The 19,215-nt window shown below is 31.6% G+C and overlaps 1 protein-coding gene across 5 annotated transcripts; it reads right to left on the reverse strand.

The window, feature by feature from the left end:
* Nucleotides 1–1,032: 1,032 nt before the first annotated feature.
* On the reverse strand, nt 1,033–18,216 carry LOC127724685 (uncharacterized). Of its 5 annotated transcripts, XM_052231738.1 has the most exons (11): nt 17,588–17,625; nt 14,924–14,964; nt 13,281–13,332; nt 11,940–12,087; nt 10,830–11,584; nt 9,461–9,586; nt 8,692–8,879; nt 7,531–7,586; nt 6,117–6,307; nt 5,019–5,134; nt 1,033–1,937 (listed from the first exon to the last, which is right to left on the reverse strand). In XM_052231738.1, the coding sequence occupies exons 5-11, from the start codon at nt 11,565–11,567 to the stop codon at nt 1,832–1,834; spliced, it is 1,521 nt and encodes a 506-aa protein (XP_052087698.1). In that variant the 5' UTR covers nt 11,568–11,584; nt 11,940–12,087; nt 13,281–13,332; nt 14,924–14,964; nt 17,588–17,625; the 3' UTR covers nt 1,033–1,831. The 5 variants fall into 5 exon arrangements, with proteins under 5 accessions (XP_052087698.1, XP_052087699.1, XP_052087694.1 ...); XM_052231739.1 differs by lacking the exon at nt 14,924–14,964 and having other exon boundaries at nt 17,588–17,631; XM_052231734.1 differs by lacking the exon at nt 11,940–12,087.
* Between the last annotated feature and the right edge of the window lie 999 nt (nt 18,217–19,215).

The following is a 19,215-nucleotide window of genomic DNA, read 5'->3' on the forward strand; positions in this document are numbered from 1 at the left end:
AAACATTAACTTGTAAACTATGTAAAAGTTTCAAAGTCAATGAACCATGATCAGGGGTGGGGCTATATCATCTCCATGAAAACAATACTTGCAAATGCCAATAAATTTGCATACCAAATATCATTGACTTAATATTAGCAGTTCATCTTAAACTGATCTAATCACAAACTAATACATGTAAACTAAGCAAAAGTTTCAAAGTAAATAGACCATGACTGAGGGGGAGAGGCCAAATATTCTCCATGGAAATGAGATGTGCTAATGCTTATACAACTGAACACCAATTAACATTGGCCTACCATAAATGGTTCCCCTTGAACTGACCTAATCACAAACTAATACATGTTAACTTAGCAAAGTTTTCAAAGTCTATAGACCATGACTAAGGGGACGGAGCCAAATAATCTCCATGGAAATGAGATATGCCAATGCTTATACAACTGCATACAAAATATCATTGACCTACCACTAGCGGTTCCCCATAAATTGACCTAATCACAAACTAATACATGTAAACTATGAAAAGTTTCAAAGTCAATAGACCTTGACTGAGGGGGCGGGGCCAAATAATCTCCATGGTAATGAGATGTGTCAATGCTAATACAACTGCATACCAAATATCATTGACCTACCACTAGTGGTTCACCATGAACTAGACCTAATCACAAACTAATACATTGTTGACACCACAATCGCCGCCGGAAACAGCATACCTATGTCTCGCTTGTTAACTCCGTCAAGGCGAGACAGAAACTATTGACAAATACTGCAAATGTGCCCACAGTACTGTCTGTCTTTTCTCAATTTGCAGTTAATAATTGCTCAATAGATATCTATATTATTTTTCATTTCGTAGCTTTGTACTGCATCAGTGATTTTGTCTAGCAAAAAGCATGGTCCATATTCAGACCAGATCAACATCTTCTTGTCCTTAATATGGTTTCCAGATTTCTTGCTGGACATTAAACAACTATCAATCATTCCTTATTTTAAGTTCAGATAATAGAATAACATTCAATGACAAATAAAACATACAGTAAAACAACTTTTTATTTCATATTTTAGCAACAAACACATCTTAGTTCACTGTTTTTCTTGCATCATATAAACTATTCTGCACACTCAAATATTAACAAAACAAACTCCCTCTCTCTCTAGCAAAAACACTACACACATTGTAAAATAAACCATCCTACAACTAGCATTCCTACATATAGGTTTAATTTCTTAACTGTTTTATATTTTAAAGACAAGTTGGTCTTTGTAAAGTTTTACATTAAGTGTATTTGGGTAAAATATTGTATGTTCTGTTGCTGCAATAATTCAAACAAACATACTGATTAACCTTTATTTTTTCAAATTCAAATATGTCATTTAAATATTTCTATCATCTTTAACAGTAAGCTCTCATGTTTCTCAGAATTTTTTTATTTTTATATTGATATGAAGAAAAAATTCCATGACCATTAAGCTCTTGAAAAACAAATGTCCTGCAAAATAAATTTGCAATTGCTAAATAAGGAGGATGAAAAAAGTTCAATTAATTTTGGTACTTTACACACTTTTGTAGCACCTAGTTATACATTTGTAAATCACCTGACCAGCTTTTCTGGGGGATTCTGAAAAAATCAATAGTTAAAACTTTCTCCATGCAAAACAGCATTCTTAGTGTAAAATACCTAGCATGCAGTACACAAATTCTGTTAGATACTTATTTTTCCATACTCAGTTACACATTCTAACATACAATTTGTCTATCAGTATCACTCCATAGATTAGAAATTATCACAGTGTTATCACAGACTAGGTTCAATGTTTCTGTCTTTTTTTATCATGAGATATACCAGTTCCATTTACTTTCATCATCATCATCGTCATCTTCTTCCCCAGTTGATCCTGGCAAACCTCGTCTTGAATTTACTTTCCTCCAAATACGCCTATAATAAAATCAATAAAAACTAAAATGATGATCAGATGACCTAAGAGTAAAATAATATTAGTAGCATATAAAAATAAGAAGATGTGGTATGACTGCCAATGAGACAACTATCCACCAGAGTTCAAATAAGTGGATATAAGCAATTATAGGTCACAGTACAACCTTCAACAATGAGAAAAACCCATACTGTTTAATCGGCTCAGTCCATTACATTATACTAAAGGAAAAAGTCTTAATTTTTTGTCTATTCCTCCCAATTAAACACGACAATTTTGAAATGAATCTTTCAGATTTACTTTTTAAACCTTAGCACACATTTTTGTCGAGCCTTTGACTTTAGTCGAAAAAGCGAGACATAGCGAGCCTACATTCCGTCGGCGTCAGCGTCCACAAATATTCACTCTGTGGTTAATGTTTTTGAAATTTTAATAACTTTCTTAAACTATCCTTGATTTCTACCAAACTTGGACAGAAGCTTGTTTATGATCATAAGATAGTATCCAGAAGTAAATTTGTAAAAATAAAATTCCATTTTCCTGAATTTTACTTATAAATGGACTTAGTTTTTCTGCCGGGAAACATTACATTCACTCTGTGGTTTAAGTTTTTAAAATTTTAATAACTTTCTTAAACAGTCCTGGGTTTGTACCAAACTTGGACAGAAGCTTGTTTATTATCATAAAATAGTATCCAGAAGTAAATTTTGTAAAAAAATAAATCTATTTTTTCCTTATTTTACTTTAAAATGGACTTAGATTTTCTGCCAGGAAACAACACATTCACTCTGTGGTTTAAGTTTTTAAAATTTTAATAACTTTCTAATACTATTTTGGATTTGTACCAAACTTGACTAGAGGTATAGGGGGAGGGTTGAGATCTCATAAACATGTTTAACCCCGCCGCATTTTTGCGCCTGTCCCAAGTCAGGAGCCTCTAGCCTTTGTTATTCTTGTATTATTTTTAATTTTAGTTTCTTGTGTACAATTTGGAGTTTAGTATGGCGTTCATTATCACTGAACTAGTATATATATTTGTTTAGGGGCCAGCTGAAGGACGCCTCCGGGTGCGGGAATTTCTCGCTGCATTGAAGACCTGTTGGTGGCCTTCTGCTGTTGTCTGTTCTGTGGTCGGGTTGTTGTCTCTTTGACACATTCCCCATTTCCATTCTCAATTTTATTGGACAGAAGCATGTTTATGATCAAATGCTTGTATCTAGAAGGAAATTTTGTTTTCTTCCAGTTAACATTACATTCATTCTGCAGTTAAAGTTTTTAAACATTTATTAGATTCATAAACTATCCTGGATTTTTACCAAACTTGGACAGAAGATTCTTACAATCAAAAGATAGTATCAAGAAGAATATTTTTATTGATTTACTTCCTCATTTTGTTGAGCCTGCGATTAACAGAAAAAGTAGGCGAGACACTGGGTTCCGTGGAACCCTTACGAATTTTTTTATTTATCATCCTCTATCTTCAATCTTTTATGCAGATCAAAATAGATTTTTCCATTTCAAAATGTAAGAATTTTTCAGAGTTAATGTTGACAAATTTCCCTAAAAAAGACATTTTCTAAGGTATACAACTCTGGGTCTGTTAACAGGTATTAGAAAAAAAGAATATTGCAAATGTCATCAATACCAAAGAATTGGCAGTTAAGTCATCTGCATCTAATCCAAAATGTCTGCCATCATACCCTCAATGTAAGTATAAAAGAGCAAATAAGGTCTGGTTTTAAATAGATTGATTGGAATTAAAACAATCAAAAAGAGATTACTTATATAGAAGCTCTTTTGTTAATATCAGGATCCTGAATACAGGGGAGATAATTAGCATCTTTGTTTCATTAATATCAACATCCTGGTGATGTATTTCTGATCTGACTAGCCATGCCTCTACAATAACTTTTTTTTCAACTTGCCCAATAGGACAAGTACATACCAAAACTTACTTGTCTGAATGGAATTGTAACTTGTCAAAAAAAACCAACACTTTATATTAACCATTTTTGCATTTTAGGTTGATTCAATGAACAAAATGAATTAAAACAATAGAACAGAAGTCAATTTATATGTCTCTATATCCTTTTCAAAAATATGAGACGAGAACAACTGAATCTAGTCATGTCTTGTCACAGGACTTAGGTTCTAGTTTTTATCAAAGCCAAAGTCTCATCAGACTCTGCACATCAGGCACAGTCTAGTAGGCCTGTCAGTTTACACTCATTTGGTTTGTATCCTGGTCTTTTATGTTGATAAAATATTAATTATGATGATTAATGCCTTACTTCAATCAGCTTCGTTTTTAATGTATTAAAATGTTTATTCAAACACAATCAAATATTGTTTATCTAAATATGATCAAATCTGATTTTCTGAATTCTATGGTCAATAATTTCTTCATTTTTATTTTCAAAATATTTAAAAATTAATAAAATTTATCATATATTTATTATAAAACAACAGAATAACTGTAGGGAAACAAGGTTCTGGTTTGTCTTGGTCCCGAAATGTCACCAACAGTGCCGAACTGTCTATTAATATGGAGCTGATTCGTTTCGTGCCGAACTGTCTTGTTACTTTATATACAAAGTGAACCCCTAATTCCAATTGGTAAGACTGGTTTGTGAGAATAGTATGCCTTTTATCTGTTATAAAGTATCTGACAAAGAACCAGTTTTAAATTATAGATCGAAAGTAAACATGTCAAATTAATATTTGTTTTTATCTTCTTTTCTTCTTTTTTGTTTATTACTTTGATCATCAAAGTTGAATTTAATTTATTTTCTACAGAATGATTTTACTTGTCCCGTCGGACAAGCTTGATATGGATTTTACTTGTCCGACCTTTTTTGCCTCTGGTACCAGACAATCGGACAAGAGTTATTGTCGAGCACTCCTAGCACCCTGATCACTGATATCACCACTCTGAATAATATGGCAATTAACCTGCATCCTGAAGTAAGGGTTATTTTTCCCAGCATATTAAAGGAAGAGTATACATTCACCTAGCTCTAACAATTAAAAATAAAGGGTAGATAATTTACTCTTGAAAGCTGGATAAAGGGGAGATAACATACCTAGAATCTCTCTCACTAGTATCAGCATCTTGTATAGCATCTTTTAGTTCACTTTCCATATCTCCTATTGTCTTCTCTAAATATTCATTCTGTTTTAACAACTTTTGTACTTCAATCTAGAAAAAAAATGAATAAACATGGAAATATATTTATATAAGAAAAATATTCAAAAAAAGATTTTTTGTTTGGTTTCAAAATTTTTAGGAGAAATATTTTCACTACATATATCTATACTCCTTAACAGTGTTTGATAAATAGACATGTTTTCATTGCCATGTATGCTAGAAGTTTATTTTTGATGACCTCTACCAGAATTAACTGTCAAAGTTGAATTATTTTTATGAATGGCTGCAGTACCAAATACAAAACACTCAATGCTTATAAAATAACTAATCCAAGAATTCAAGTATAGAAAATATATTCAACGAGTGACCAAACAACACACAAGTCCTGTATTTTGTTCTACAATTTCTGACTTGTTTTGATGCAGTCATCAACACCCATTCTTGTATGAAATCAGAGGAGTAAAATTATCAGATTATTTCATGTGAAATTGTCATTGTTTTATACCACTGGGAAATCACGGAAATTCATTGCAACCAATGTAAAAACAAAATTTATCATGAATAACAAGTTGAAACTCCCAAAACAATAATATTTTTATCTATAATTTTCATTTGGTGTAAACTGCTCTAAGAAAAAGAAATCTTGCAAAATAAATGATGGAGGATGACAGACAACAATAGATGGCAAGGAATATAGTTTTAATAAATGGTCATTCCATTTTATTTGCAGTTTACTAAAAAAGCTTTGTTCATAAAAGTCACTGCTTCATTATACAGTTGGGGAAACAAAATTTACAAAAGCTTCATTAGGGATTTTTTTTTTTAGATTGTGTATGATAAAAGTTTGATGCAAATATGAATCTGGTGCTAAACATTCAGATATTAACAGCCTTACACTTGTTACACTTTGGTATATTATAAGGACTATTTTTGTCATCCTCAATATATCTTTTTTTATAAAGTTTATTTCACAACCATAAGCCTGCAAAAAAGCAATTTTTGTGTATTTCTAAGGAAAGCTAGACATCATTACCTCAGTTTCTTTAATGCACTGTTCTAGGTGAGAGCACACAGTTAATGGAACATAATCTGCTCTAAGTTTTGTTCGCAAATCCTGTAAATCATCGAGTTTTTCTAAGATCTGAGATTTAACATGTTCTATTTCATCACATAATTCTGGTGGTGGTTCTTCCTTATACACACTGGAAATAGCAGGCCTTGGCTCTGAAAAAAATGATCATTAATGTACAGTAAATCTATAAATAACATCCATTTATTCGTTCAGTGTATGTTCACTTGTTTTTGTTAATATGTCTTTTTGATTAAGCCATTTCAATTGATATTTTATAGTGTGTCTTTCTATGTTGTAATGTTACACTACTATTTCAGGTTAGAGTGAAGGTTGGCACCTGTTAAAACGTTTAAACCCACTGCATTTGTTTGCATCTGTCCTAAGTCAGGAAATTTGTTCGGTGGTTGTCGTTTGTTGATGTGGTTCATAAGTGTTTCTCGTTTTTTATATAGATTAGACCGTTAGTTTTCCTGTTTGAATTGTTTTACACTAGTCTTTTTGGGGCCCTTTATAGCTTACTGTTCGGTGTGAGCCAAGGCTCTGTGTTGAAGGCCGTACTTTGACCTATAATTATTTACTTTTTACACATTGTGACTTGGGATGGAGAGTTGTCTCATTGGCACCCATACCACATCTTCTTATTTCTACATATACATTTTGTCAAATCAGATTGAAAAGTAAAGTGATCATGCTAGTTTTCTTGTGCATTTGGAATGATGTCTTATTAATGTAAGCTTTTTATTCATATACACATACAAAATGTAGTGTACAACTATTGTTTTGAGCATATATAGATTAATTCATCAATTCATTTGAACCATTTCATACTTTATTTAGAAAGTTTTTTTTTTTATTGCTTATTTCAGTTGAAATAATTACTTTCTTTAAAAAGTTATTGCTTTGGCCAGTCAACATATTGGGATATCAAAATATAACTGATTGATTGATTATTGCTTAACATTGATTGTGTCAGCGCAAATATGATATATGGCAACTTTGTTAAAACAGTTGACAGAAAAAAATGTTCAATTTATTAGAATATGCATATTAATGGTTTTTAGATATAATATATCCCAAAGTTTGAATTTCAGAACCAAATGTTAGCCTAAATAGCCCTACTACTTTGCTGTGTTTCACTTTCATATAAAAAAAAAAGAAAAGCAAAAAACAATACATGTACCACCACATGATACACTAGTCCAATGTTTGGGGTTTGTAAATTTCAAATCATTAAAATAATACAAATACAACATGTAGAAGTCAAGAACTAGTTATCCACATTTCAGGCAATAAAACAAGTATTAACACTAAATGAAGCACAAGTAAAAATAAATCATAACTAAAATACTGCATCAACAATAAAGAAAACACTAACCTGGTTCTGAAGCATTTTCTAACCATATTTTTTCTTCATCTAACTTCTTTCTTAGTCTGTAAAACGAAATATTTAATTATCAATGAAATTACAATTGAAAGTGCAGTCAAACATTTGAAATGTAGAAACCTAAACCTGCCAGAGAACAACATCTGAAATGAAGAAAACTAAAGCTGCCAGAGTACCACATCTGATATGTAGAAACCTACACCTGCCATAGAACCACATCTGAAATGTAGAAACCTAAACCTGCCATAGAACATCTGAAATGAAGAAACCTAAACCTGCCATAGAACAACATCTGAAATGTAGAAACCTTAACCTGCCATAGAACAACATCTGAAATGAAGAAACCTAAACCTGCCATAGAACAACATCTGAAATGAAGAAACCTAAACCTGCCATAGAACCACATCTGAAATGAAGAAACCTTAACCTGCCATAGAACAACATCTGAAATGAAGAAACCTATACCTGCCATAGAACCACATCTGAAATGAAGAAAACAAAAGCTGCCAGAGTACCACATCTGAAATGAAGAAACCTTAACCTGCCATAGAACCACATCTGAAATGAAGAAACCTAAACCTGCCAGAGAACCACATCTGAAATGAAGAAAACGAAAGCTGCCAGAGTACCACATCTGAAATGTAGAAACTTAAAGCTGCCAGAGAACCACATCTGAAATGTAGAAACCTAAACCTGCCAGAGAACCACATCTGAAATGAAGAAACCTTAACCTGCCAGAGTACCACATCTGAAATGTATAGACTTAACAGTCTGATGTTCTTTGATATATCTTCATTTTGTATGAATACATAAATGATACTTTAATGTTTCTCAAAAGCATATCAATTAAAAAACATGAAAATGTTTTTACTTAGCGCATCTACAAAACTTAAATCCAGTAGAACAGCAGACCTGGTTTGTGTCTATCGTAATTGGTTAATGCTTTCATATTAAAAGAATGATTTATCATATATCCTGGAATTGAAAGGACATTATCTCAAAAACAGATACACACATACTCTTTAAGTACAATTTTTTTTTTTTAAATTGATCATGTCTTGCCAAAATTTATGACCAACCTTTTTAAGAATTCTGAATTCACCACTGTAGTCTTTCACTTTATCTATTTATCCTTGAACAACAAACTCTTACCTTTCATTTTCTTCTAAACATGATGTTGCTTTTTCCTCTAAAGTCACAACTTTTTGTTTGGCATCAATTAAATCTTTAGGTCTTGATGTTCCCCTACTGGTCATCTGCTGGACTTGATCCCGCAACATCCGACTATTTTGTGGTGTTTGTTTATCTAACAGTCGAGAAATGTAGTTGTCATATTCTGTCTAAAAAATATAAAGACTTCAATCTAAAAATTCTAATCTATAAAATTGTTTTTGTTGTGATTGTTTGATAAATCACAAATTGACAATGATCCTGACTTTTTAACATATTTACAACACTTTGATTTAAGTCATCATCATATAGTTACCAATTACTCAGAGGTACTAATTAACTTTAATTTGGATAATATATATATATATATATCATTGAAAATCATTCTTGGATTTAATTAAAACAAACAGTTTATGTCCAGGGGCCATGATGTCCAAAAACATGTACTTTTAAATGTATTTCATTTAGATTTGAGTCGATTTTCAATTAATTTTTAGAATCATGACACAGACTACATGGTAGAACCAGCAAGATAATTTACTACTACATAGTCTGTCTATATCTCTCTTATCAATATTTTTGTGGTTCCTGTATGTGCTAAATATTTTTTACTAATAGAGTTACAATTATATATTCATGTAACTAAACAGATTTTGCTTTTTCTCCAAGTATTTTATGGTTTACTGACTACTTGATGTTTACCTCATATCTATTGATGATACATTTCAGAACAGAAAATATATTCACTTACCTTAATACATCTCAGAATGTAAGCAAAGGTAGCTGATTCTAGCAAGAGATCTTCATATATATTACTATAAACTTGTAATTTATGAAAATTAGGTCCTGAATCAAATATATTCAAATTGTCTAATTCCTGAAATTATAAGGAAAAAAATTCTTGTGAGTTACATGTACATAAAAGGTAATTTATCATATCTACCAGTAATAATTTAATTACTTTTGGCTAAAAGGAGACTGAATCCATAACCTAGCAATGAACTAGTGAAATATGAACCATAAAAAACCTAGGGATCATTCAGCTTACCAGGAAAGTAAAACAAATGACAACAAAATCAAATTTATACAAGCATGTCTAACCACTTGTAATGCAGTTAATTCATTTGAATTGAAGGAACTCCCCAGAGAACAATAGCTATTGTATTTATTCAATGGGACTGTTCACTTTACAAAAATTCAAATGGCAAGGTAAACAACAACTGATTCTGGGGAAAGGTTTTATTACCTCTGTCATAATTAAAAGACCCAACTAAATATATGAGAGTGATGCAGAAAATGGAGCTGTCAGTTTTCTATTGGGTAAGTCCAAGAGTTTTAATTAAGTCAAAACTACTATATGTCCAAAGTCAGTTGAAAGAACTCTTGAATGATATATCTACATGTATTTAATCACCACAAATGAATTACAGACATGTCAAATATCAGTACCAGGATGACAGATTACCAATATATATATATGGCTGTTTGAACAGGATTCAAAGTAATTTTCCATAATCAATTCTAATACATTTCACCGCACTGTCCAATTAAATTTTCTTAGCGGCTGAGGTCCACTTCATTTGAAAAAAGGAAAGAAGAGTCAGATTTATTTCACCTGCTGGTTTTTGCATATCAATAGACAGGGTTCTCACTAAGGATTTTTGAAGGTGGGTCAAGGGACTCAATCATTTTCCCCCATGTCAATCCAACACTGAGAATATGAAGTTTTCTTGCTACATGTACATGTATATAATTTATTATTTCAGTCTCCATGACAAAATAGAGCAAGGAAATAACAAAAAAAAAAAGATTAACCTTGATGATTCTTTGGACTCACCAGTTTTGAAAATGATCAGTGCAGACAGATTTTCATGAGTCCAGGACTCATGGACTCGCCCTAGTGAAACCCTGTATAGAATAGGTCTTGAAATTTATCATTATTGAATGAGGCATCAACATGTATGATAATGGTGATGAAATGAAAATCATATTACTTTACTCACTAAGGCAACTTGTAGTTTGACTATGCATTAAACAACATTTTTCTATTATTATAATTATTATAATACACGTTATAAATACTATTTTTAGTACCGGGTATATATATAAAGAATATAAACCTGTTTCAACTTTTTTTCTAGATGCTCCACTGCTTTCACTCCAGTCAAAACATTCTGCTCAGATGAATCCTGTTTCCTTAGCACTCCACTTTCAAACTGTTTCATTTTATGAAACTGATCTTTCTTCGTTACACCCGTGTGGTGTGTAGGTAAAAATGTATGTCTAAATGTCAGATATCCATCATTATCAAGTCTTTCTGTTAACTCTTCCATTACATCATAATCTGCTGGAGGAGGACTTTTTTTCATTTGTGGAGCCACAAGAGGAGGGGGTAACATCATTTCTTCTGCTTTAAGCTCTTCCACTAGCACACCATCATTTAATTCACTATAAATAGATTTTCTAGATACAGGACTAATATCCTTTCTAGTAGAAACAGGTCTTGAGTCATCATATTCTTTTTTGTAATCTTTTTTGTTTGGTGTAGACTTTTTGCTAGGTATTGGAAGACTTCCTGAGGTACCAACACTAAAGTCATAAAGGACATTTAAAACATTCTTCATCTTCTTTCCCTCATTGTGATTTGTCTCTCGAGAAACCGCTGACTTTGGACTAGAACTTGCGGTATCTTTGCCAGCTGTCCATTTTGCACTAGCCCACTCAGAAGAAGGCTTATATAATAGTGATTCATTCAAATGTCCCCCAGCAAATTCTGCAATATCTTTTTTCTGTTTAACTTCTGCATCATTTAGCAGACCTCTGAGTTGTCTGTGGGATGTAAACTTATATGCTGCCATCTTATTTTTAATATTTTCTGCAAAACAAAATGACAAACAATTAAAAATTAAAACTATTTATTGAAATTTTAAAATGCAATTACCACATTAAATAGATAAAGTAATGAATATTATAATAGTTATCTAATTACCTAGATACATTCTATGTGACACTTATATTGCTTGAGGTGCTGACGAAGATATTCCATATAATTATGATGTCTATTAAATGTAATTAATATTTTCATTTTTTTTTTACATTGCTTATAATTAACAAAGTAAGAAATTTCAGCAAGGGATTTTTTTTTAACATGAAGACAAAATCATAAAATGTCCCCTCATGTATTAGCACTTAAAATTTGAGGTAAACATGAAAGTCAAACCTCATCTAACATGTCTAACTGTAGATGTCTCATGATCATTGTCACGTTAATGCATCACACACAGCAAAATGTGAAATTCCCTGCTTATCAATATCATCATTAAATTGACTAGGGCAGAACAGGAGTACAATAACTTTACATTTGTGTAGATTATAACTCTGGAAAAAATAAATTGCTTTACATGAGACTATTCAAATATGTTTGTAAAACTGAAGGTAATAAAGTGAAGATAAAAAAATAATCATTGTTTATTAATCAATAAGTTCTCAAATATTTAGAACGAAGATACATTTGTAGCACGCTCAGCTTGAAGAAAATTAGCATTCCCAGGATTAAAATTTGAAAGATATTAACTTAGGTTAAACTTACAAAGAAACCAACCCCTGTTTGCCCACTGTACCGATATTGGACACTTTGATGTCCAATGCTATTATTGGTAACAGTCCGATTAATCAACATAATTCCTTATGCCTTGTAGACTTTCATTGTTGATCAAATCATCTATATAGTATTGCATTTATTGCATTGATTTATTTGAAAATAAGTAGTTTATTAATAGATCTGATTAATGATCAGGAAAATAGGGAGGTTTGTGTCCAGAAAACAGTTTGACCCATGTCATTTTGTGCCTGTTCCAAGTTGGGCTCTCTGAACCATGTGTTGTCTTTTTATGTTTTCCCCCACGTCTTATGTTAGTGGTTGTGTATATATGATTTGTTATTCAGTTGTCCAATAATTTTTGTGATACCTGTTATCCTTTTTCAGGTATTATTTGTATATTGTACATCTGTGTGTTTTATTACCTCATGCCATGGTTGCCATAATATATTCCTTCCTCTCATATGTCTGTTCATTTGACATTATGTTTTGAGTTAATCTGTAATGACAGATTTCATTCAATTGTTTAGGGGACAACCATAATTTTGTTTCTAAGGGGATGGGTGGGCCTTGCAGATTTTGGAAATAAATATTCTGGCCCCCATCTAGTTGGAAATATAAACAATCTAATATTATCCCACATGAAAATAATATTATGGCCCCAAAATTATATTCTTTTTGCTTAAAATCTTCTAAAAACAATTTTCCTCGCTACGTTCGGCACATTCATTACCATTTAATACAATTAAACCCTCTTTCCTAGGTCTGACATTTGATTTCGGGTACTTGTGACAATATTTGGACATGTAGAACATTGGTATTCTTGCCCTGGTCTGAGAGAAAATAAATAATCTGGCCACCTTTAAGCTGGTAATAAATATTATGACCTCATCAAATTTTCCAGGCCCCCCCTCAAGACAAAATTGGTCGTCCACTCATCTATAATTATTTTGGTAAAGATGTTTAAACTTACATGTACATTTACATCACTGAACTACCAGCCTTCTTTTACTTCTTACGACATTCTAAAAACATAAACAGGTTTACTTTAGTGTTTTGTGAATTATTTTGACGAGATAAATAATAAATATTGTCATGATGATCAATCATCAAAGTCCAAGTTCACTCATCTAAGATTTGTAAAAGAAATGCAGAAGATATCAACTGATGGCTATTAAACTTGTCACAATGACATTGCCACAGAGCTCTCGAAAAGTAGTGGTTCAACAGATTTGACCATCAAATTGCAAAGGACTGACAGAATTTTGGAATTTTGCAATAGAAATAATAGTGAGGTCCAGCAGATTTATTTCAAGGACCAGTCCACCTGGGAAAAAAAAACGATTTCGAGAACTCTGTTGCCATGACAGCAACTAAAAAAGAGAAATAAAGTATTAAGGGTAACTATACACCAAAGCTTTAGTCATATTAAACAGCAATCATGATTTTCAAACACATAACAATAATACCAAATTAGCTCTGTAAATACCAAATGCATGTAACAGTAATCATAAATAATTAATATTTAAGAATTGATCATCTAAACACAAAAAGAAATATTTTATTTAGAAAATTCACAAATTTTTATTCATGAAAATATAAATATTTGGATATTTAAAGCAAAATATTGTCCTCCAAGACAATATTTCATGACTTTGTATCATGAAATTTTAATGAATGTATGCAGCAATTTTGTTATACATATATTATCAATGAAAAATATTTCAAAATAAATAGGGAATGTGTCCATGGGACACAGATGATGCCCCCGCTTGCATGTAACACTATAAAGGGACATAAATCAAGAACAGTAAAAGCTATCAAAATTTGAAATTGATCTGTATTTTGTGGTAATAAGCATTGTGTATAAGTTTCATAACATTTGGTTGAGGCAAACTAAAGTTAAGAGAACGGAAACCAATTTTGGGACATACAGACGGACTAGGGTAAAACTTAATGTGTAGCGGAGGGGGCATAAAAATCAAGAAATGTACCCAATTTAATGGCAGATGATATAATTAGATTAAGAAATATTTTCATGGACAGTATTTCACAATAATTACATTACATGTATGTTTCACGAGAATTCGTTAGTTTGATTGGGTAACAACAATTGTGCATCATTCAAAAATTTAAGCCTTCATATCAAAAAGAAATGTTACATTCGTTATAACATGTGCTTCCACAAGTGCACAGGTAATCAAAATAAAAACTTGATAAAACTTTTTTTTCATGGTCTTAAATGTAATTAAAAGAAATGAATGCTTCTTTGGGTAATTTGATAGGGTTGTAAAAGTGTTGATCCTGCACACATTTTTAGAATGAAGCGCAGAAAAATGTGCTTCAGTCAACACTTTTACACCCCAATAATATTATAAAAAGAAGCAAAATATTGTCATTGACAGAATTTCATAGTGAAATATTGGCATGGACAATACTTCATATAGCCCAAATAATAATGAAAGGCTATTTTAATTTTTTGCTGTGACGCATGCCACATCATAACGCTGAAGCAATTTTTTGGGGTTGGACTTTTCGCTCAACTTTGAGACCCAATTTTGGCATATAAAATCTTCATTGATGGCTAGAAATTTTTGCATATATACAAATTCTTACCTTTTGTGAGTTTGTTGGTGCAAAATAATTCCAATAATTTCCTAAAATAATTTAAAATATGTTACAATTCCATCCAAGGATAACGTGACAGACACAGCAAAAAATTGAAATAGCCTTCAATTTAAGACGTCATAATTATTTGGACTAATATTTCATAGTGAAATATTGTCCAGAAGGAGGTGACAAGATTTCATGGGCAAGGACAATATTTCATAATGAAATAGTTTCCACATACAATATATTTTATATAAAATTTTGTCAGACAGATAATTTTTCATGAGGGCCATTACTTTATATTATATTATAGATATATACATCTAAAAACATCAAATAATTCAACCTATATTTGAATGAAAATAGAGTGCGAACGATCCCAGGGGGCGAACATGTTTTGGGACTATTAGTATGCAGGGCTGCCAAGTCTCACGCAATTAGCGTGAGACTCACGCATTTTTCTTTGATCTATTGTTTTTTCTCTTTGATCTTTACAATTTTGGCCAAATCTCACGCATTTGCTTCAAGAAAACTTGGCAGTACTGTACTGAGTATGAGGGTCGTAATGGAGGTACCTTCATGACAAATAACGGTAAAAAATCTTGCCAAATGACATTAACAGTAATTTTTGGTGCATGACGATAAAATGTACCCTTTCTTTAAGACTGTAAAAAATCAAATGATTTTGACAAATCATGTTAAATTTTTTCCAAAAATAACGGTAACGATAATTATTTCAGACAGTTGACAAATCACGATAAGGATATTTTGACGAATCACGGTAAAATTTAAACCAATTTGACGCTAACAGTAGCTGAAAATGACCGTTTGACGCCTGACGGTAAAGGGCATTGCTACCCTCTAGTATGTCCTATGAAAATTGAATCCGGGTCTGTTCGCCCCCTTTCACTTTCGCACCCTACACGTTCGCACTTTTTTTATTGGTTTTGTGTTTTAAAAGTAATTTGTAATTGAGTTTTGGTAAGTGAATTGCTATAATTTATTTTTTTCATTATTTCGAAATAAAGTGAGATTCTGACAATGTTTTGTTTTGTGTTGAATAAATCTTAATCACGTTTTGGTTAGTGTATTGCTATAAATTTTTTTCATTGTTTCAAAATAAAGTGAGCTCAAAGGGGCCAAGCTGTTAAAATCATTATCTTTCGTGTTTTTCATTTAAAATCTTCAATGTTTTACTCAGAGTCATACCAAGCTAAATACATGCAGTATTTACATCAAAGGAAGTTAAAACAACAATCATGATTTTCAAACACACAACAATAATACCAAAATTTAGCTGTGTATAAATACTTATTAGCAGTAATCATACATAATTAACATTTAACAATTAATCATCAAATTGATAAAAAAAAAAACATTTCATATAATAATTCCCTAATTTTTATTCAGGAAAATATACCCGTAATATATTCTAATATGACCTGCTTCTTTCGCTTTGTAAACAACACCGTGATAAAATTCTCGATATATCTATACTTAGCGCAGACTCAGAGATGTGCATATTGGTGGCTGTTACTATTTACCTCCCACGTAAATCTACATGTATCGTAACCTATGTGTAAACACTATTTTGATTTCGTTGTGTCCAAATTGAAATTGAAAAAGAAACGACAGAACCGTTTTTCCTATTATATTGCATAACAAAAATAATTAATGCTCAAGAGCTTAAAAAATGTATAAAATCAAAATAAATTAAATTCCACCAAATTTCATGAATGATCTTGGCGCATTAACGTCATGTCATAACATGACGTCATACGAATGAAAACTCTAAAGCTGAATGTTTTCCGTTACGTGTATGCCCTAAGTTCGGATAATATTGCATTAAAATGGAGTTTTGAGGTAGGTGTTATTTCATTTTCTATTCCATTGCATTATTCGCATATTTGTGGATTTCAGCAAGTCAACATGGCGGCTCACTCCTTAGTTACGACATGTCAACTCTGGATTTGACAGTAAATAGTAGCCAACGAAAAATAAATGTTTGGGTTAAGAATTATGAGAATTGATAACATTTTTTCTACTGCTTATTTGAGAAATAATTCATGTCAGACTTAGATTTATATGAAATTTGTAGCTTTTATCTTACAGGGGGTAAAATAGAACAGCCGTACACACAGCAATCTTACGTTCGCTTAAGTTTTTAAATTACCGTATTTGTCCTATAAGAATCGAAATAATTCATGGAAGCCATAGATTTGTTGGACATTTACACATGGCCTGGGCCGTGATATTCGAATTTTATCTCGCTAACGCTCAGGATAAAATTCGAATATCACGGCCCAGGCCATGTGTAAATGTCCAACAAATCTATGGCTTCCATGAATTATTTCTTAAATAATTTTTTTAGTATATACAATTACAAAATTATCTAATAATTCAACTGGAATTTGAAAAAAACTGGGTGCGTACGTGTAGGGTGCGAACGGACCTAGATGGCGAACGTGTAGGGTGCGAACGTGTATTGTGCGCGAACGGACCTGATACCATGAAAATTAAATATCGTGCGGCTTTGCCGCGCGAAATAAATAAGGTGAACATGGATATTCCATATGCATAAAATCATTCCGCCCCTTCCTCAATAAATTAAATATTCGTCCCATTATGCTATGAAGTAACAAAGAAAAGGGCAAATGTTTAAAATATTACGATGGCAAGTCACGGGAAGTCAGCCATCTTGTTTGAAGTTGTTATGACGACATTAAAGAGCTAAAATAAGGGGACATAATCGCTGTTTTTTGCTCACCTGGTTTAAAGACCCAGTTACAGTCAGTTGGCACTCCTTCATGGCAAAGTATATGAACTGTTTAATGTGTTCATTGTCAATACCTACAAGCACCATTGGAATAAGTAAAGATAATGTTGTGGAATTAGAAATAGCAAATTCCTCATAGAAGCTGACAGATATTCTAGAACACATTTACAGCAGAGAATTTGTCCATATTTGCTGGGATGGAATTATTCAATTAACCATGAATTCCATTTCCTAATTAAGGTAGCTGGGGTGTCTTACTCCATCTTGGATTTTGAAACAGCAGATAACAATCGGTCTAGATCTTTAATGAAATGTGCAAATTTGAGAGTTGTATGTAATTCATGTGCAAGACTTTTCATGTTAATATAGAAAATTAAGTGTTTTATCATATTACGGACGTATGTTACAAAAAACAGAATATTTTTGTTAGATTCATTTTTTTCAACTTTGCCACATAAGGGGAGATAACTCAGATAAAGTAATTTTTATAATAGAATGTGTTGTGAATTTACCTATTCTATTATGTAACCTATACTTTTTATTATATTTTTGAAAAAAGCATGAAATAAACTACATTTTGACAAATTATTAAAAAATTCTATGGATTTTAATTTAGACCCCATCTACCCTAAAAATAAAGCTTTAATTATGAATACAATTTAAAATTCTAACCACAGGGTTTTTTTGGGCATTTCTAATTTTGACACATTCATTCGTGCCTTTTTCACTCAGCTCTCTCCAATTGTGTTTAATCGGTTCAGCAAAATAAATCCTGCATAAAAGTCATCATAACACCATAGGTGTGAAAGAGAGGTCTCCTTGCTTGATGGAAAAAGAGAGATAATTAACACCATATTTATAATTGTCACTTTTACATAGTACAGGATAGACTAAAAAAATATTCTCTTTTGTTATTATTGGTGATATAGATGTTTCTTTTATTATTATGTCTGAACAAAAAAAATGTTGTTTTATTTTGAAATTAATGATTCAGATATTTGTACAGTGTGTGTAGCTCATAAATAAACTATATGTATGGTACGAACATTGATTGAAATTTACATCAATAATATAATTTGGTTTGATTTCATTTCATTTCTTGAGAAAATTGGTAATTGCTGATTACACAGAGATATCTCATCTGTACACCTATTCTCAGAATAAACGAACAAGACACCACACGCTTTGAAAAATAAAATTATCTCATATATTGTCAAAAAAAACCTTTTGTTTTGAAGATGAACATTTGTAACACAAAATTGCAAAATATCAGAACTCAAAGTCCAACGAGAAAAAATTTTCAATTTAATAATCAACTGTACTAAATTTTCTAAAAGTAATCTACGTTGCTATGACATTACAATAAGAGTATAAAAAAACTTTTGTTTGTTTTGTCTTTTAACGGCAACTTTAGCCTTTTTTCGGTAGATCTGTATTTGTTATTGAACAAAAATACATCGTATGCTGGGTTTATTTGATAAAACATCCAATAGTAATAATCAAGTAATGTGGTAAATGCCCC

The sequence above is a fragment of the Mytilus californianus genome, unplaced genomic scaffold (genome assembly GCF_021869535.1).
Source record: "Mytilus californianus isolate M0D057914Y unplaced genomic scaffold, xbMytCali1.0.p SCAF_14, whole genome shotgun sequence".
Taxonomy (NCBI): domain Eukaryota; kingdom Metazoa; phylum Mollusca; class Bivalvia; order Mytilida; family Mytilidae; genus Mytilus; species Mytilus californianus.

Coding starts and splice junctions, on each gene's coding strand:
- LOC127724685 (XM_052231737.1), bottom strand. CDS start 11,567: ATGGCAGCATATAAGTTTACATCCCACAGACAACTCAGAGGTCTGCTA. Junction 8,880..9,460: donor ACATTCTGAGATGTATTAAG/GTAAGTGAATAT, acceptor TATATTTTTTAG/ACAGAATATGACAACTACAT. Junction 6,308..7,530: donor AGAAAATGCTTCAGAACCAG/GTTAGTGTTTTC, acceptor CATTTTTTTCAG/AGCCAAGGCCTGCTATTTCC.